General features: G+C 33.1%; 1 protein-coding gene across 11 annotated transcripts in view; it reads left to right on the forward strand.

Annotated features, from left to right (window-relative positions):
* MBD5 (methyl-CpG binding domain protein 5) overlaps positions 1 to 21,343 on the forward strand; it is a 390,335-nt gene that overhangs the window by 325,418 nt on the left and 43,574 nt on the right. For 10 of the 11 annotated variants that reach the window (XM_074215120.1, XM_074215116.1, XM_074215118.1 and 7 more), the window contains 4 exons: positions 1,513 to 2,169; positions 6,157 to 6,259; positions 7,176 to 7,356; positions 8,805 to 10,940. In XM_074215120.1, the coding sequence (XP_074071221.1) occupies positions 2,060 to 2,169; positions 6,157 to 6,259; positions 7,176 to 7,356; positions 8,805 to 10,940 (2,530 nt within the window). In that variant the 5' untranslated portion in view covers positions 1,513 to 2,059. Of the gene's footprint in view, positions 1 to 1,512; positions 2,170 to 6,156; positions 6,260 to 7,175; positions 7,357 to 8,804; positions 10,941 to 21,343 lie in introns of those variants that run through there. The other variant, XM_074215123.1, reaches the window with a different exon arrangement.

The following is a 21,343-nucleotide window of genomic DNA, read 5'->3' on the forward strand; positions in this document are numbered from 1 at the left end:
GCACTTGCAAAGAAGGTTTTTTCCAAGCTCTCACTTATTCTGAATAGAATCTATTGATCCAAAGCAAAGTCTTCCTATATCTCCAGGAGATGCTTTCCTATCCAACTGGAACTTTACTCAACTTCCCCTGCCCTCAGAAAAACTTTTTCTACATTCTCACTGCTCTACAAACTGGTCTAGAGACTGAAAAAAAAATACATCCTTTTCCTCTCTCAAAGCCAGGTTAAGAGAGGGATATCACTTTGTTCTTCCTCACACTCACACCTTTAGGAATAGAATTCCAATTCTTCTCTTCTCCTGACTGGATACTTGGAAATTTTGAAGGAAAAATACTTAGAAGTTCGTATGTCCTCTCACTGGCCTTTTTAGGGGGAGTTTAAAAACAAACAAAAACAAGTAGCCTTGTCTTGCTATAAAAACTTGAGAGTACTGATATTTACCTAGTATTTTATGAATAATAGTCTTTTTTGTGAAACTCTTTTTTTAAATGTTATGTCAGATGCCAAGCTCACACCTGATTTGTTATATGAATAACTCAAGTGTCTCTTTTTTTCTGAATATTTTAATTACATTAGGCTCACCTTTTCAGTATATGTTATTTTTATAGTACAACTGATCTTCTTAGTTTTTTAAAAATTTCCTTAATTTTCGTAAATGGAAAGTAGTTTCCATTGTTTAACTGAGTTTTCTTGGTAATTTAAAGGTTTTTCTCTTGGTTTTCTGAGGGGGTTTTTTGGTTCCTTCTCATTCAAAATCTAAAGTTTGACTGTTGTGTTTCTTGAAGTTGAATTTGCTGTTTCCATTGACAGTCTGAATTTACTATATACTTTGCCCTTTTTTCCCCAAGAAATCTGGAAATTTTTCATTTATTATTTCCATAAGTATAATATACTGCTCAAGTGCTTTCTTCTGTCTCCTATATCACTTTGCCTAGATCTCTCCTTTTTCATTATCACATTCTGCTTTATTTTGTCACACTTTGGTACATGAGATAAATTTCTCTCACTAAGTTCCTAAAAGGGCAAAAATTGTCATTTTTTCATCTTCATATCTCTATTAATTATCAACATTTTAATTCATTGCAAGCACTCAATAAACATCTATTGTATTAAATTTAACTACAATATTCTGTCAACTATTATCATTGTTATTTTTTTATAAAGAAGGTATGTGAGATTAATTAGGTGAGTTCTTGAGGAGATGGATCTTAGCCTAGATCTTTATAGAAATGCTAGTTTTATGCTGGTGAAAAATAAGTAAAGGATCATATTCTATAAGTGCAGCTGTATGAATACAGAATGGATGTAAGAATTAAGATATGAAAAAACAACCTCTTATAAGTTTAATTGGAATGAATGAATGAATTTAGGAAATAAAAAAGATAATATTGGATTAGATATTCTTTTCTAATGTAGAAATAAGCATAGTAAAAAGTGGTGCATTTAACAGTTCTATTTTAGAATTTACACTATTCCTTACAAAAAATAGTTTTCATATTTATGTGTGTTTCAGGTTGCATTGTTGGTGTTGTGAAGACATGAAAGAATCAGAAGAAAGAATCAGCAACATTTTGAATATAGAGCAGAAGATAAAGTTGAAAGAATGTGGCATATAAAGTGGGGTAATACCTGGAAATACTAACTAGTTGATAATTGTCAAAATAAGACTCTTTTTCAACAAATACAGAGTTTATTAGGCTTCAAGTTTTTGAGACATGCTGTTGAATTAGAAACTTTACTTCCCTTCAACCATTTTGAGGAAATATGATTTTTTCCAATTTGGAAGCACTTGTTTTTACACATGTAGTCTGTTCTTAGGAATACATACATGGGAAGTTTCAAAGTCAGCTATTTAATGTAGATAATAATGAGCAACTGACTTAACAATGGCAGATTTCAAGGACTTGATTCCAAATTGAGCTAAAGCTACCCCATGCACTTTGTACAGACTGCAAAAAACTGTACTGAATTGGCCTATTCTTGAAGGTCATGATGCCATGTAATATAAGGATATCATCTTACTGTTGATATCTCTGAGGAGTCCCAAGCAGACACAGAAAATGAATGGAGGAAAGGAGTGTGACGGAGGGGACAAGGATGGAGGCCTGCCAGTACAAGTTCCTGTGGGCTGGCAACGTCGTGTGGATCAGAATGGAGTGCTTTATATTAGGTGAGCATTGTTCTCATAACTTTACCTCCTGGCTGCTTTCCTAGTTTGAGAGAAGCATATTACTTTTATGCACATTGGAACAAAATTATCATTACTTGCAAAATTTCTATCTTATCTGAACAAATTATCTTCTGAGCAACACATCTTTATTAAATGTATGCTTTTTACCAGGCATTGTGTTAGGTGCTAACAACATACAAATGAAATTTTCTCTGCTAAAAAATATTCAAATACTCTTATTTAATTTCATAGATCCAGAGCTACAAGGGATTTCCAAGGTCAACAAGTATAGTCTCCTTACTTTACAGATGATGAAGTTGAGGCCCAGGGAGCCCAAGTGCTTATCTAAGGTCACACAAGTTATAATGCCCCAAAGTAGAATTTAAAGCCAGGTCCCAAGACTCCAGAACCAGGATTTTTCCTGCTATAATACTGTAGTTTAGTCCTTTAAATTTCTTAAGATCATTAATGAATTTGTGTTATTTTTGTTTTTATTATTTTTAAAGAATGCAAATATCAGTGCTACATTCTAGAATATATGGTATTTTAGATTATTCTATAGTCATTTGATGACAGCATTCTGTTTTTGTTAATGTTCTAGGTGATTTTTCTGTTGTAATATTGAATATTTTTATCTTCAATAGGTCATGTTCATGACTCTGCCTCTTAATAATCCTTGCAATGGCCAAAAAATAATTTTCCTCTCTTGTTTTTTTCTTTTTTTATTAAAGATTTTATTTATTTTGAATTTTATAATTTTTCCTCTAATCTTACTTCCCCCCTCCCAGAAAGCAATCCTCTCTTGTTTTTAACGTTGTTTTTATCTTCTCACTTGGATGTATTACAAAGAAAATCATGTTATCATGTTTGTTGTGGTATTTATATTTTATTTAAGTAAGTTAAATTCAAAGTTTCTTCACTATTACATTGTAATTCCTTGTATTAAGTGATTGAGAGATAGAACTATGAGATAATTGCAGACTCTCAATAAATTATCTATTACAATAATCCACTAAATAATTGTTTTTGGTTTGTCTCTAAAAAAGATTTTTTTTTATGTAGACCTGTAATTTCATCTCCCAATGTAGAAAATCCCTTCAATGACACACAAGTTAGCAACATATGTAATTGATAGTTTCAAAGAATTATCTGGGGCCCTGACAGATTTTGTAGGCAATCTGTATCAGTCAGCACTAGAACCCAGGTTTTCCTGATTCTGTTTTTCTTCCTTTCATGAATAGACTGATGCCATATATTTTCATCTAATTGATTTAGAACTTTATTTTTGAGACATTTTTTTAAATTGTAAAATATGGAGATTAAGTCGCCTGTCTTGATTCCCAGAGGGGGATTTCAATTTCTGTATTGAAGTGTTTGGTTGCCTTTATGTATGCCAAGCTTTCAACTGTGAACACATAGGTAAAAATGTATTAAAATAGACTTCAAGAGATTGTCTCAATTTTACTTTCATGCTTGAAGTTTTGTAATGTCACTTGTTTCTTGAGATATAGCATCAGTTGGGGCTTGGATATCTTGGTGTAATAGGAAAATTTATGTTTACATTGGTACTTTTTGGCAAAAGAAAGTGTACCTTTATATTAACTTCTAGTATAAAACCTGAGGAGAGGATATTGTCATTTTTTTACATGATAGATATGTTGGGGGGGGCACAAAATGTATTTTATATCACTATATGTTGCCACTCTGTCACCAAGCAAAATTATTTAAGTGTGAATTTTCATAATGGAAGATAGAAAGAACCACAGTGTTTTTAAATCAACATTTAATTTTTAAATATAGTCTTTCAACAGACATCTATTAAGTGCCTATTATATGCTAGATTCTGAAAATAACAATATTAAGTAAAACATCTCTTTTTCAAGGCATTCACAGTAAAAACCTATTCAATATTTTATTGAATTAGACTTTGAAGTCTAAATTAATACATTTTCTCTGACCTATATACCTGTGTTTACATATATATACATGTCAGCTTTTCATTTTGCTAAATGCTTAAAACTAAAATTTTAACTTTTAAGAGTCATATTATTGATGAAACTGTTTTCATGTAAATGCTCTGAATAATGATTATATCAGTTTGATTTCTCCAATTCTCTAATCAGTCCTTCTAAAAAAATAGTTTTTGACCATTACCTCATTGTTCCAGAAACAAAGATGAAAGTGACTCTGAACAAATTTTCCTGGATAAAAAAGGGTAAAAGGAGCCTTAAGCTAACATTTAACCATATGATTTTGATGTGGTTTTCAACATTTTGATAAATTATCACAACTCCTTCAGAAACTTTTTTTTATCCACAGTGAATATTTAGATACCTGATTTTATTATAATTTACATTTTCCACCCTATTCTGGTCTGAGAGTGGCATTGATTTTCTATGTTAAATATTATACCTGCTTCCATTCTTAAGCTAAGTCTGTGCTAAAGGCTCAATAACTGTGTTTACTTTAATTATTACTACCTCAAGTTAATTAAAGAGCTACAATTGTAGGGGGGGGGGATCCCACTGTCTCATGGAAAGGGAGTGTTCCTGAGTAACTAGAGCAGATAATTTAAGATTTTTGACTTTGATTTTAACTTTACAATTATTTTCTTCCTTAATTAAATCCTTAATTATAGAATGTCAATGATCCTTCTTTTGGCAAGCTGCTTTAAATTTTTTATGTAAAAAGTTAATCATGAAAAGTTAATAATTTAAGCCAAATGAACCATATTTTATCTAGTTTTTTCCTGTGAAGTCAGTAGTGAAGTTGCCTTCCTTAGATATTCATTTGAAATGAATTGTTATTCACCCTGAGCAAATGGATGCTTGAAGGTCAGTAAGATTAAGACCCATTTAGATTTCATATATAGGTAGTTTGTGTGGTACTCAGTAAAGCATTTATCTTCATAGAGTTTGCTTTTTCAGCTGCAGAAAATCTGGATGCATTTTTATAGCTACAAAGATTATATATATATATATATATATATATATATATATATATATAGTACCTCTAAATGAAGAATTAATACTATATAGGGTGGCTAGGTGGCACAGTGGATAGAGCACTGGCCTTAGAGACAGGAGCACCTGAGTTCAAATCCGGCCTCAGACACTTAATAATTACCTAGCTGTGTGGCCTTGGGCAAGCCGCTTAAGCCCATTTAAAAACTTAAAAAAAAATACTATATATAAAAGATTAGAGAAATTAACTTTAAAAATCACATCAATTGGGGCAGCTAGGTGGCACAGTGGATAGAGCACCAGCCCTGGAGTCAGGAGTACCTGAGTTCAAATCCAGCCTCAGACACTTAATAATAATTACTTAGCTGTGTAGCCTTGGGCAAGCCACTTAACCCTACTGCCTTGCAAAAAAAAAAAACCTAAAAGAAAAATCATATCAATTGAAATAGTTTATTCTACCTGAAACAGGTAGGTTTATCTGAAATGGAAGTATAATCTCTTATAATCAGTATAGGATTACTTAATGAAATATATATTTGTTATTGAGTGAGAAAGCTTAATTTCTGTTAATTCCAGGATAAATAAAAAATCTAAGCTCTTTTCAATCATGAAATGAGCTAGATCAACTTGAATTTGACCAGGGCATCTTGTCTTCAGAGGAGTAGTTAGGAGTTTCACAGATTTTGGAAAGTACAAAAAAATCCAATTTTATTTGATTTATTAACTTGATTCTAGAGCTTTAAAGGAAGAACTTGTAATTCCAACTTTAGCAGATCTGTTTAACTAAGCAATATCTCCCATTGCCCCAGGGGAAAAAAGAAAAAGAAATATCTTGGTTCAAAATAAGGAACTACAGTTATTCAGGCAGTAATTTAGTGGCTACCATAATTTTGAAAAAATGAAATGCTTTTCCTTAGTTGGAAAATAATATCCTTGTAAAAGAGAGTAAGACTGTAAATTATACTTTTTTCATATGATGTATATAGTTGAAATTATTTCCTGATTTTTTAAAATATTTTTACAGTCCCAGTGGGTCTTTGTTATCTTGCTTGGAGCAGGTTAAAACATACCTGCTTACTGATGGAACATGCAAGTGTGGCTTGGAATGTCCTCTTATTCTTCCCAAGGTAACAATTTTACAGTCGGTCTCTCAGTATATTTTTTTCTCCAGACTTTATGCTTTATGTTTTTTTTTCTCATATGGCATGTCATTTTACATTATTCTTCTAATCATATATTTTTATAATATTTAATAAGGCTTAAAGTTTTCTCATACATTTTAGAGTGTTTAAATGGATATGGAAAATGAACTAAAGATTTTTTTTTCCTAAGAAGTTTTCTGATAAGTAACCTATTAAAAATAAAGGATGTATATCTGGTTTAGATATTTCAATCAAAATAATTGTATACTTTGTTACAGCCATCACTATCCTCAGCTTAGTTTTTATAGCACAAAATTTTGTTGCATTTCTTTAACTGTTCAAATCTGCTGTGCTATTTTCAGAGATGATGGTGGCAAATCTAACAGATTTTTCTAAAATCACAGAGTAGAGCAGAGCTGTCTTGTAGCCAGAAGGTGAAACTGTTTTTACTAATTGTGCAATGTAAAAAAAAGAAAAAATATAATACAGTGTTAATCGACATTGAAATTTACTATAAGATAAAGTGCTGAGCAGCAGTTTTAGGGTGTATGTGTGTGTTGTTTGGTTTTTTAAGTATATTATAATTCTTTAGTTGTATTCTATTGAGCTACTTTCAGGAACTAAAACTGGGAGAGAATCTAAGATACAGCTGCTTTGTTAGGTAGTTATCTGGCACAGGAAAATCTTCAGTGAGATTAGAATAAGGGAAATGAATCTACCACTAAAACTCCAAGTTCAGGGAATATAAAATTGATTTTCTGATATTTAAGTGTAAAAGAAATTTTTATTCACATTTGTTTTCCTGCTTGTGTCCAAACATTTTACTCTCCCAAGTAAGGGGGTTAGAAACAGAGAGAAGCAATGCAGCATATATTCTAAACTAAGATGTTATTCTTTTAAGGTATTTAATTTTGATCCTGGAGCTGCTGTGAAACAGAGAACTGCAGAAGATGTTAAAGCAGATGAAGATGTCACAAAGCTATGCATACATAAACGGAAAATCATTGCAGTGGCAACATTGCATAAGAGCATGGAAGCCCCTCATCCTTCCCTAGTCCTTACCAGTCCTGGAGGAGGAACAAGTATGTGATTTGGCTCCACAGGAATAAGAATTTTTTTTTTCCTTTAGAGAGAGAATCCATAAAAGTACTTTTACAGTTTCATTATTTGTTTGTGCTACTCATACAACTAAATAGTTTCCAAAAGTTTTTTTGACTTATATACATGTATATTGTAATCTACATACTCTTATATGTGTGTGTAAGGTGCAAGTAAGAAATGCAGCCTTAAGAACCACCCATGGTACTTGATTTCCTAGTCCTCACTCAGTTCTCTAAGTAAACCAAGCAAAATAAAACACTATTACTGTTGACAAATCATGATTTAGACAAATAACATTAAGGTGATATTTCAGGAACTGCTGTTAGAAATAGAAAATCAAATGCGGGCCTATTGAAAGTTTAGAAAAGAGGCCAGCTTAGGATCTCATACCTGACTCTAGAGAAAGTTCTCAAAATGCACAAAAGTGACCTTCTCAGATTATACCAGGAAGCAGAAAATTAGCCAAAATCATTCTAAAGTGATGCCAGACGTAAAAACTCCTTCCTTTATCTCTTGCCAGCTCTATCCTATAAAAACATACAGCACAAATTTAAAGGGAAGTACATTTTGATTCCATTATGTGTTGATCATCCATGGGCAAAATATAGTTATCCCTTCCACATTAGGAGTGTGGCACTCCTATGATCTGGAAAATCTGTGTAAAACTCTTTGGCCCTCCCTTTTATACCAGAGGAGACTGAATTTTTTTTTAACTTTTTTCTTTCTTCTTTCTTTTTCTTTTATAGGATGTTTATAGTATCTTATGAAATTTGGGTTGATATTATACAAATTATCCATTTCTGAGTTGCTAAGCTTTTTCTGTTATTTACTGGCCTTCATGTGACCTTTGCTGGCCCCCAAAAGTTCCACTTAATTTCTCAAGGCAATCCATGATATATCAGAACTGCCATGGGAAAAGTCTAGATGTGGAAGGAATAACTGTACTCTGTTTAGCTCCAAGGGGGAAGAAATCATACATGTCACAGAGTGTTGAATAATACTGTTAAATAGCATGTGTCCAACAGCTGGAATGAACAGTGTTCACTTGAAATGCTGTCATGCTCTAAAAGTAGAGATCAGTGTATAATTAGAATGGTCAAGGAAATTGTTGAAGAAGAGAATGGTGGATGCCCTGTAAAATGAGATTTTAGGTAAGGTAAAAGAAAAGATTTTCCAGGCCAGAGAAAGAGCATGAACCAAATCTTGGAGTATTAAATAAAAAAGAAGTGATGCTGCTGTGTGGTCACATAATAAAAGCTATCCAAGATTGAGCTGACAAATCAAATGCATGTATCCTTTTTAAGCTTTAATTGCATAAATAAAAACCAGAGATTCTATTTTCATGTCTGTTTTCAAAAACACATTGATATATATGTAGGTTTCAGAATATTAACAGCTGTTTTTGGTATTTTTTCCCTTTTAACATCAGGTGCAACTCCAATAGTAACTTCAAGGGCAGCAACTCCAAGATCAATGAGAACTAAATCACATGAAGGAATTACAAATTCTGTATTGCCAGAATGTAAGAATCCTTTCAAGTTAATGATTGGAGCTTCTAATACCATGGGAAGGCTTTATGTTCAAGAACTGACTGGAAGCCAGCAACAAGAACTTCATTCTGTCTTTCCTAGGCAGAGATTGGGTAGCAGTGAACATGGTCAGAAATCTCCGTATCGTGGCAGTCATGGTGGACTTCCTAGTCCAGCTTCATCAGGATCCCAGATATATGGAGACGGCTCAATCTCTCCTAGGACTGACCCACTTGGAAGCCCTGATGTTTTCACAAGGAGTAATACTGGTTTTCATGGAGCTCCTAACTCTAGCCCTATTCACATGAATAGGACTCCTCTTTCTCCACCCTCAGTAATGCTACATGGTTCTCCCGTACAGTCATCCTGTGCAATGGCTGGAAGGACTAATATACCTCTTTCCCCAACCTTGACTTCAAAGAGTCCAGTAATGAAAAAACCAATGTGTAATTTTTCAGCTAATATGGAAATACCACGAGCAATGTTCCACCACAAACCACCCCAAGGCCCACCTCCCCCTCCACCACCTTCTTGTGCTCTTCAGAAAAAGCCATTAACATCAGAAAAAGATCCACTTGGCATTCTTGATCCTATTCCTAGTAAACCAGTAAATCAGAACCCTATTCTCATTAATCCTACCAATTTCCATTCAAATGTCCACTCTCAGGTACCTGTGATGAATGTAAGCATGCCTCCTGCTGTTGTTCCTTTGCCAAGTAATCTCCCTTTGCCAACTGTTAAACCTGGTCACATGAACCATGGAAGTCATGTTCAAAGAGTCCAACATTCAGCTTCAACCTCCCTGTCTCCTTCACCAGTGACATCCCCAGTCCATACGATGGGAACCGGAATTGGAAGGATTGAGGCGTCACCCCAAAGATCACGTTCATCTTCCACATCATCAGATCATGGAAATTTCATGATGCCACCAGTAGGACCTCAGTCTACTTGTAGTGGTATTAAAGTTCCACCCCGGTCGCCACGGTCAACAATAGGGTCCCCAAGACCATCAATGCCATCAAGCCCTTCCACCAAGCCTGATGGACTTCATCAGTACAAGGACATCCCCAACCCATTAATTGCTGGAATGAGTAATGTATTAAATGCTCCAAGCAGTGCAGCCTTCCCTACTGCATCTGCTGGAAGTGGACCTTTAAAGAGTCAGCCTGGTTTGCTGGGAATGCCTTTAAATCAGATTTTGAACCAGCACAATGCTGCCTCCTTTCCAGCAAGCAGTTTACTCTCAGCAGCAGCCAAAGCACAGCTAGCAAATCAAAACAAACTTGCTGGTAACAACAATAGCAGCAGTAGCAATTCTGGAGCTGTTGCCAATAGTGGCAACACTGAAGGACATAGCACTTTAAATACCATGTTCCCTCCTACTGCCAACATGCTTCTCCCAACAAGTGAAGGGCAAAGTGGCCGAGCAGCACTAAGAGATAAACTGATGTCTCAGCAGAAAGAATCCATGAGGAAGAGGAAGCAGCCAACTACTACCGTGTTGAGTTTGCTTAGACAGTCCCATATGGATAGTCCTGCAGTTCCTAAACCTGCTCCTGACTTGATAAGGAAGCAAAGTCAAGGTTCATTTCCCATCAATTCCATGTCTCAGTTACTGCAATCCATGAGTTGTCAAAGCTCACACCTGAGCAGCAATAGTTCCACTGGTTGTGGGAGCTCCAATCCTGCTTTGCCTTGCTCTGCTAACCAGCTGCATTTCACAGACACCAATATAAACTCCAGTGTTCTTCAGAATTCATTGACACAGAACTTACCTTTAAGAGGGGAAGCCATGCACTGCCAGAATGCAAATACCAACTTCCTCCATGGTAGCAGCCCAGGGCCCAACCACCATCTTGCAGGCTTAATAAATCAGATTCAGGCTAGTGGGAATTGTGGAATGCTCAGTCAGCCAGGCATGGCATTAGGAAATTCATTACACCCCAATCCACCTCAATCAAGGATTTCAGCATCATCCACTCCAATGATACCAAACAGCATTGTTAGCAGCTGTAATCAAACAAGTTCTGATGCAGGTATGGTTTTATTTTAAAATGGTACCCAATGGTGTACAGGAGTTTTCTACTACTATTTGACCTGTACCTAAAATGAATCCTTACCCATTTGAAAGACATATAAATATTTTTTATTATTTGTGATTTCATTTCATAGAGAGCTAAATATTTGTTTTTAAAATGCTAGACAAGATGATACTATGTTAATAAAAATAATAGTAATAGGTTTTGGTATTCTAAAGTTTACAAAATGTTTTATATACCTTATCTTATTAGAGTCCGACCAAAACCCTGTGGTCAGGGGTTGTTTTTTTTTAATAATCTGTGTGGATTTTATCATTTTTCTTTGTTACATAACTTCCAAATTGATAAAATTCAAAAGGAACAAGTAAGGCAAGGCTTTCTGTTAGTTGATTTTATTCATATCAACATAAAAACCTTCTTCGCTAAGAAAGAGATATTTTCAGATAAATGTAGCTCATCTTGAAAAATTCAAAGAGAAATAGCTTTATATTTTTAATGATAGTAGCCAAAAGCAGATAGATAAATAACTGAATACAAAAGATGATGAAAGGCTAGAGAAATTCCTTATCTTTTTTATGCTTGTTTGCTAACCTTTATCCTCATTTTTCTCAGAAAACTTGCAGAGAATATTGGCTATTCATGTTATTTTAAGATGAAAAATTGGAGGTTTCCAAAATAATGAGAAAGAAATAATAGGAAGAATTGAATTTTAAAAAGCAAAACAATAGACATCATTCTTAGTAGTACAAAAGTAAATAGCAGTAATGAAGCAAGATTTTTTTTTGTAGTATAGCCTTAAAAAGTAGAGAAATTATGAAGAATCACTATTGAGTACTTACCTTAGAGATAAAATCAGCTAAGAAATCAGTTAATTCATGCACACCTGTTAAGCCTTAAAAATGTTGGAAAGAAGAAATAAAATTAATACTAGGAGTATGCAGACTTAAAGTAGAAAGCAGACAGGATATCCAAGAAATGTGTGTTTTCATACATATAAATATACACACGTATTTGGATAGATAGATAGATAGATAGATAGATAGATAGATAGATAGATAGATAAAAAGAAATATCCAAAATATTTTTATGCTTTCTATTTGTGGTTTAGAATCACTGAGGCATCTACAAGGATAATTGCCATTTGATTATCATTTTCTCTTGGTATTATACTTTCCATGTTTTATATTTAAGTGATATTTTATTGAACTGATTTTCCTGGCTATGAAAACAATGGTTTTAGAAAAACAAGTGTGTATAGGAATCAATGATGCTATTAATGTTTTAAAAAATATATGTGTGTTTGTATATTTATAATCATATCTTACTATCTTGGAAAAAGTGTCATCAGCTACTTATATTTGTTGTTTCTGTTGAAATCAGATTTTTTTTCTTACTGGGTATTACAAGATATGCAGCCATTCATAGCAGTCAATTATATGGTTTTTGGTTGTACAGTTTTTTAAAAGAAGATCTGTTTCAGTATCCTCTTGTGTTTACCTGAAATAGAATATAAAGTTCAAGAAATATCTAAATATATAATAATCAGTTTTATATTCTTGGTCTCTGTCAGCACATGAAATTTAGTCTTTGATGAGTTAACAGTGTGCAAGTCCCTAAAGAGATTTTTTCCAAGGCTCATATCCTTTTGCAGATAATTACGCCATTAAGCTACACAAAATGCAAAACTGGCCTTACACATATTATAAGCTGCTGTTCCATAAATTCACCGACTCCAGTTAAAACTGTACAGATAAACTGAACACACATTTCATTATTTAAATCAGGTTTAATTTTTTTTTGGGGGGGGGGGGCTATCCATTTTAGCTTTTAACATTATCTCATCTTCTTTGGTTTTATTTACTTTTGCTATTCCATCAATATTCTGGTCTCAAATATAAAACCACTTTTACATTCTTATTTTATTTAATTTTTTTATATGTAGAGTTTTATATTTTGTGCTATTTTCCTTTATTTCTCATGTTGTACTTTCTTTGAAAAACACCTAACTTATAAGTGGTGATTCACACAAGGTGTCAGAACACACTGGTTAAAAATAAGCTATTAAAAGAAAGTTTTTATTTCAGGAATAAGCAAAACAGACAAAAATAAAAATTATATTAATATATCCAATCAAATGTCAGTGAGCAAAAAGCCTTTCTTTTATTATATTGTCAATAGGTTTTTAAAAATAAATCTAATAAAAACCTTTCTAATTATCTGAGAACTTAAAGTAGATATTATTATGAAAATGATTTTAATAAGCCATATTTGGTAAAGGTTTCATATACCATGATCTTTTCATTTCTAGTAAATCTGACTGTATCTACTAAAAGTACTATCATTGTCAATAATTAACTTAAGTGCAGTCACATCAAAGAGATAGTACTGTAGCTCAGAGGGTCATAGACTTTATCTGGAAATCCCAACTACCAATTTTCATAAATTAGTAAAGATTTGGGATTTAAATAATTCTTTAGGTAGATCTTTGGGGAAAACATATACTTAAGGAATTGGAGGCTTTGTAATTTACACTTTCTCCTGCTCTCCATGGGTGATCTATTCTATGGACTCTATTTGTTTTAGTTATTACTATTCCAGGGATTATTCTCAAATCTATACATCACCAGACCCAGCCAGCCCTTTCACTTCTTTTATGCTTACATTTCCAAAGACCAATAATAATGATCCCAAAGCCTTTTCCAACTCTGAATCTTATCCTTTCCCACATCTTTATTATTAGAATAGAGTTGCAAAAAATGTAAAGAAACTAATATTCTCATTTGACTTCAGTATTCTTAATTTTATTCACTTTCACAATAACTTCATGAGGGACAAGGAATTAGTTCCTTTTGTTTTCTCAGATAAGGAAATATTAAGAAAGAGTTTGTTTGGGTTTGCTGGTCCTAGTGTTTAGCACCTATTAAGAAAAGAATATGAATACATTTTCATTCATTCACCTCTAAATATAAGTCAGTGAAGGGGAAAGTTCTTTTAGGAATTGGGATTGATTGATTAATAATTTCTCAAATATTGAAATGGTTGTACTCAAACCAAACATTTTATTACTATCTGAGTTAAGGATTACAGCTGCTCATTCTTTAATCAAACATTGAAACTACATTTAATCTCATAAATTTAACTCTTAATAAACTTTAAAACAATGACAGTGTTTCAAAGTACCAAAAGCTTATTCTTCCTTTTACTGTGGGGCAAAATTTTTTTAATTGGTGATGTTTTGCTATAATAAACTGTCAAACTGATGGCCTGAATTAATGCAAGATATATTTCATTTGCATGCTAGTTTTTAAGGACCCTAAACTGATAAAAATGTCCTAAGTTTAATGCATCTTTCTATTATATTTAAATATGTTTATGATATGAAGCTAGTATTGTCATTATGAAAATTTTTGTGTAATATGTGTTTGTAAGATAAAATTGATTGTAATTTTCTTATCTATCTTACGAGATAACCAGTAGATAATTTTAGAGTTTTTTCAGCAAACATTGAACTGGACAAGAGTTTTTAATTTCAGATTTAATTTGGATTTTTCCTATTTTGTCATATGTTCTAAAAGACAATAAGATTAATAGCCAGAAAAATCAAAGTTGCCTCTTTCATTTGCATCACTGGCTAATACAGTGACCTGACTGAAAAAGTCATAGCTTTTCTGGAAATCAGGTTTCTTTACTTCCACTCTCCTCTTAACTCATTACCTTTACACTCATGTATTTCCCTGAAGATTGCAGACTTTATTGGTTCCTTTTCTAGAACCATCTTTTTTTAATGATCCACAAAGGGCATTATCACTTTAAGAATACTTTTTTTTATGAATTGCTGATTTAATTAGGGCAACTGGGTGGCTTCACAGTGTGCTGGACCTGAAGTCAGCAAGACTCATCTTCCTGAGTTCAAATCTGACCTCAGCACTAACTAGCTGTGTGACCCTGGGCAAGTCATTTAGCCAAGTTTATCTCAGTTTCCTCTTCAAAACAGTGAGTGGAGAAGAAAAAGACCCAAATGGGGTCACGAAGACTCTGACACAACTGAAACAACTGAATCTATTGGTGTATCCTATTTTAAGAATAGTCTATTAAAAACCAACCTTATGAAATCAATAAATTAAAGAATGATTATAGGCATCATGACTATTTTTTAAATACTGAAATATTTCTTTGTTTGCCTAAGGTTACTGTCACAAAGTTTAGAATCAGAGAAAGTTAAATAGGAACAAGCATAACTTCCAAAGGAGGACTATAAAAATTCATGAAAATCAATTTATTTCTCTTTTCAGATATATATATATGTGTGTATGTGTGTGTGTATACATATATATATGTATATATACATATATACATATATATATATATGCATGAAGAGGGATGAGCTTTTTAGTCTTATCCTTCCAAGTATCCTGCTTTAAATCCCTGTTTTAATAGGTGATTTTAAAGAGAAACCATACTATTCATTTCCTGAGAGCACTGTGACATAATTCCTAACTTTAACACTTTATACCTGTCTCACTTAAGAAAAATCACTTTATGGCTATTCCTTCTACATCATGACTTTCCCAGTCATGATTTTGATGCATCATGAGTCAGCATATTTTCAGAGAAGCTGCAGATGATACATGAAGGCCAGCAGACAACATACAAAAAGTTTAGAAACTCAGAAATGTATAAAATATATGTACAATATTATATACTAGCAACTGAAACTTTACAATAGGATATTTTAAATACCCCATAAAAGAAAAAGTTTAATGGAGACTTCTTCAGGTCCTGGAGGTTCCATACCCCTAACCACTGTGATGTGGTTCTTCTATGAATATCAATTTCCTTAAGTATAAGGGAATTGAACTAGTTCATATTCAGAGCCTTTTCCAAGACTGTATGTTCTTATGAAATCACATGAAGCCTTATTAAGAGCCCCTTAGTCATTTTCTTAAAACTTAACCATATAGTTTTCCACCAGTTTAGTGGTTTTAGTAATGTTTTGTTTTCTCTTTATGACAGTTTGTCATAGTAGAAAGGATATTATTGATTTAGAGCTAGAGGAGCTGGGTTTGAATCCTGGCTCTGTGATTGTCAATCCTTTAATCTCAGTGGGCCTCAGTTTCATCATATGTATGATGACTGACATAGAGGACTTAGTAAATACTTGTCGGTTGATTGATTGACTTTATAGTAAGGGGGTTCAGCTAGAAGATCTCTAAGATGTCTTCCCTCACTTAATATAGAAGCCCAAACTTATCATTTTTTAAGTAGCATGTTGCTAGTGGGTCTACATGAAACATATATAATATTTTCTTTTCTGAAGACTCATTTCAGTAAATCAATCAACATTTGTTAAAAGCATCTACTACTATACTTAGTGCCTAAGGCACAAAAAGAGATAAAAGACAGTCTCTGCTCTCAAGGAGCTACAGTTGACTGGGAGAAATGGCATGGAAACAAAATGATGTTAGAATGTATTTTATGCAGGCTATCTCTATAACTATTTAGGTGAGTCCTATTTTAAGCAGAATAGCATATTAAAAACCGATACTTATAAAAGAGATATGGGAGCAGCTAGGTGGCACAATGAATAGAGCACAGACCTTAGAGTCAGAAGGACCTGGATTCAAATCCAGCCTCAGACACTTAAAAATTGCCTAGCTGTGTGACCTTGGACAAGTCACTTAACCCCACTGCCTTAAATAAATAAAAAAATGTAAAAAAAAAGAGATGATTATTCTTCTTTAGATGCTGAGTTGAAAGATTATTTCTTTGTTTGCCTGTAGGTTACCAACTGGCACAGAGTTTGGAATCAGAGGAAGTTAAATAAAAATAGGTATAACTTCCATTGGGAATTATTTATACAAATTCCACCAAAAAACATTAAGATCCTGGCATGTGTGAAGCCCTGTGCTAAGCAAGCAAAAGACCTTCCCTGCTCTCAAGCTTATCAGCTAGTAGGAGATACAACTTGCAAACAAAGGTCACTCCCAGTGGAGTTAGAGTGTATTTTTATAGGCTATATACACACACATATATAGATGTATTAATAAATAGGGCGTATATATATAGAATATATATAGAAATAAAGGATAAATAGAAAAAAATTAACAGAACGAAGGCATTTAAATTGGGAGTTAGAAAAGACTTCCTGTAGAAGGTAAAATTAAGGGAAGGTCAAAAGAAGAGAGAGTGTCACCAAATTTCCCCTCCCATCAGGGATCACTCTGTGAGGTACACACTAATTAATTTGCATCAAGTAAATAGCAAAACCATCTCTAAACTAGATAAGATGCAAAAAATGTTTTCTGAAGCACAGTCTGAAAAGACAAAAATTTAGTCATAGCAGACCATTGCCTTAAAAAAAAACATTTTAACAGATAACATAAAGATGTTTGAAAAGTCTTACGATAAAGCAATAGTTCAAAATAAAATGAATGGAAAATATCCAACCACCAATTTCTATCTAGTCTTCCTAGTTCAACATATTGTTAAGTTGATAATAATAATGAATTTCAGGAACTGAGAAGTGATTGACTCACCCTATATTTTGATTGGAAACATCCTTTCAAAACCCAAATTTTTCTCTTTTCTGATTTTCTAACTATTCACATTCCTAGTGTTATAAGAGGGTTAGATGTCATTGTCTCCAGAATCAATATGCAGCTCAGATAAGCCTCTGAAAGAGCCAATTATTAGCAATAATTGTCACCACTGTTTCTAAAATAGTTTACATTTTAGACTAAGCTTCATCAAAGTTTTGTGAAATCCAGAAAGATAGATATGAGACTTCCTTAGTGATTTATAATTATAGTAGGTTGAATGGTTCTGGCTCACCAAAGAATCAGACATAGTGGAGAACCTTTTCTTTTTTTCTCAGAGTTTCAAACAGCAAATTTAAAAGTTCATATGATGAAAATTGAATATGTTAATTTATTCTAATCAATCTGTTCAAGTATTTATTAAGTACTTAGCCATTTACCAAGCACTATGCTAAGCCCCTAAGAGGGAAAAAATAGACAAACAAGTAGAAAAGGGGAAGAGGGAGGCTGGCACCAAGAAATATTTGCAGAAGGTGGGATAAGAGCATCTTGAGGGAAACCAAGAGGTAGGGCTTAAAAATGAGAGCCTTCCAGGTACGAGAGCTAACCATTGCATAACTATGGAGTGCTGGGTTTAAAGAACTCTCAGTGTTAACTGTTGTAGAATACATAGAGGGGAATAAGAAGCCTAGAAAGATAGAAAGGGGCTACATTATGAAAGGATTTAAAAGTCAAACAGAATTGTAAATGTGATTCTGAAAGTAATGCAGAAACTACTAGAATTTAATACAGGGCTGACATGGTCGAACCTGTGGGAAAATCACTTTAACAGTTGAGTGAGGAGCTGGACTAGATTGAAAAGAGTCTAGGGGCAAGGAGACCAATCAGAAGGTTATTGCAAAAGAAGAGGCAAGAGGTGACAGCTTGCAGCAGGATAGTGATGTTGATGGAGAAAGGGGAACATGTTCTGAAAATAAAAATAACATGACTTTACAACAGATTTGATATATATGGGATGAGTTCAAGTGAGGAATCCAGAATGACATTGAGGTTGCAGGACTGGGTGACCAAAAGGATCCTGTTACCCATAACAATAATAGGGAAGTTTGGAAAACAGGAGAGTTTGGGAGGAAAGATAGTGAGTTTTGAATATGAGTTTAAGGTTCTATAAGCTAACTCACGTCCAATTGGCAGCTGAAGATGTGAAATTAGAAGTCAGGAGAGAAGTTAGAACTAAATAAGTAGATACAATCATCTGCATGAAGTTGATAATTTAACCCAAGGAAGTTGATGAGATCACCAAGTGAGGTAGTATATAAAAAAAAGGAAAGGACCAAATTAGAGCATATTACCTGGAGGAAAATTCAGAAAAGGTGAAGAGTAACACTTAAGATATAAAAGGAAAGAACTGAGAGAGAGATTCTCATGAAAACCTCAAGAGAAAAAAAATATTCAGAAGAGGGTTATCAGTAATGTCAAAGGCTTTAGAAAGGCCAAAATAAATAAAAATTGAGGGGTTGATTGCCTACTGTTCTTGAATGGTTTTTCAGAGTTCAGTTTTACAATTTTCAGAGTTTTTGTAGCCCTATTTAGAGTTTTCTTGGCAAAGACACTGGAGTGGTTTGTCATTTCCTACTCCAGCTCATTTTACAAATAAGGAACTGAGGCAGACAGGATTATGTGACTTATCCAGGGTTATCAGTTAGTACTTAAAATCTGGAACTAATTTAGGAAGTTGTCTTCCTGACTTTACACCCTGTGCTCTGTCCACTGTGCCTCCTAGCTGCCCAGGAACTGATCAGCTCTTAATTACCCAGGGTTAAATTAAATCTATTTATGAAATTAAACCACTCATTCTAGACAGTGGTTTCAACCTCTCCCATCAAATTTTGCCAAGAAACACAATGGACTATTTTGAATTTCATCTCCATTTATTTTACCTATTTGCCTTCTATAGAGTTTACCTGACTACAGTTTGCTATAAAACTGGTCATTTCAAAGACCTTGAATGCCATCATTACTATAAGAATGTATTGGGTTTAAAAAAAAAAAAAAGAATATATTGTTTTAAAAATTACTTAAAATTATTATCCATTGCTTAACAATTAGAATATATATATATATATATATATATATATATATATATATATATGTGTGTGTGTGTGTGTGTGTCATTCTGCAAAACTACAGAACCACAGAATCTGAGTTGGAAGAAATAACAGTGCCATCTAGCAAACTGCCCAAAAAGAATCCCCTTATGTAATCAAGTGGTCATCCAACCCCTTAATGTGAAGACCTTCAAGAAGGGAAAACCTTCAGTGTCTTGAAGCAGCCTAGTGAACAACTTGAGTGGACAAATGACACAAAACCCATGTGAACTCCAGCTCATTTCTTTGAGACAAACAGAAAACTTCAACCTGGCAGTCTTTCAAATGGATGATTATCTTTTATACGCATCAGCAGTAATTTAACAAGTATAATGATCAATGGCGCAGTTATGGTTTAGTCATTTGTCAGTTGTGTCCAACTATTCATGATTCCATTGGGGTATTTCTTGGGAAAGATACTGAAGTGGTTAGCCATTTCCTTCTCCAGCTCATTTTACAGATGAGGAAACTGAGGCAAATAGGTAAATAACTTGCCCAGAGTCCCACAGTTAACAAGTATCTGAGGCCAAATTTGAATTCACTGTACCAAGTGACTGATTCTTTAATCACAGATGGTAATGGTAATATCCAGATTAAAAAATAAAGAAAACACATATAAGAGCCAGTTTAAAACATAACTTTCAGTTAGCAAAGGAAGCTTTTGAAAAGACAAATTATCCTTAAAAATATTTTACTGTAAGTGATATTATGAAATATATTTAATTTCCTTTACTTTCTTATTGAAAGAATAGTGTATATAGTAATCAACCACAGAACCAATTTGTTAAATACCCAAGACCATCTGTAAAGTGAACAGGTACATTATGTAAGTAGATGTTTAAAAACTTAACATAAAAAACATTGCTGTATGGAAAACAAAATTTCACCCTCATTCCTTTAGTAGTTTTAACTGGAGAATTTTCTAAGTAATGTCAAAAAATTGTTGGTGGCAAATAAACAGCAAATAAAGTAATCTTAATTTATAGATAAAACTTTATACATATACTTGTTATATTTTTTTACTTTAAAATAAAGGTGAGGTTCTGTATAAATTTAAATATATTATTTTAAAAGATGAAAAATATGAGTGATTCTAATTATGAATAAATGAGTTTATTGTTTCATTTTAAAAGGTGATTTCCATTTGGGGAAGTACATATTAAAGACATAATAGACTTTAATGCTCAATTAAATGTTTTAAGTGTTTATTATTTTAAAACTAACCAAAATTAATGTTAAGGAACTCCATATTATATACTTGATGTGAATCCCAGTGTGACTAGAATTATTTAATTTAATAAGTCAGAAATATATATGTGTGGAAAAGGTTATTTTCCTTTTTTCTTTAAGTCATCTAGTTTGTGTACTTCAAAACACTTATCATGATCTGTGAACTTGCCTTTCACTGATCCCTCCAGAGTCCTTCTGGAAAAATACTTCATATATTCCTATTCCTTGCCACTGTTTCCTAAGTACTGATGTCTCAGTCTTTGAAGAAAAGATGATATTTGAATTGTCTGTTTTATTGACCTTTTAAAATATAACAAAGTTTGTAATCTGTTATTTATGTATTGGTTCAACATTCTTTTGAAAATAGCTGTTTTAATGAAGCAAGGAAAAAAGTCTAAAAATTATGGAGGTGTAGGTTTCAGTTTGATAAAAATAAAAAGTAAGTTTCTTCAAAATGTAGACACAACAGTACTAAGTGAACTATCTA

The sequence above is a fragment of the Macrotis lagotis genome, chromosome 1 (genome assembly GCF_037893015.1).
Source record: "Macrotis lagotis isolate mMagLag1 chromosome 1, bilby.v1.9.chrom.fasta, whole genome shotgun sequence".
Classification (NCBI taxonomy): Eukaryota; Metazoa; Chordata; class Mammalia; order Peramelemorphia; family Peramelidae; genus Macrotis; species Macrotis lagotis.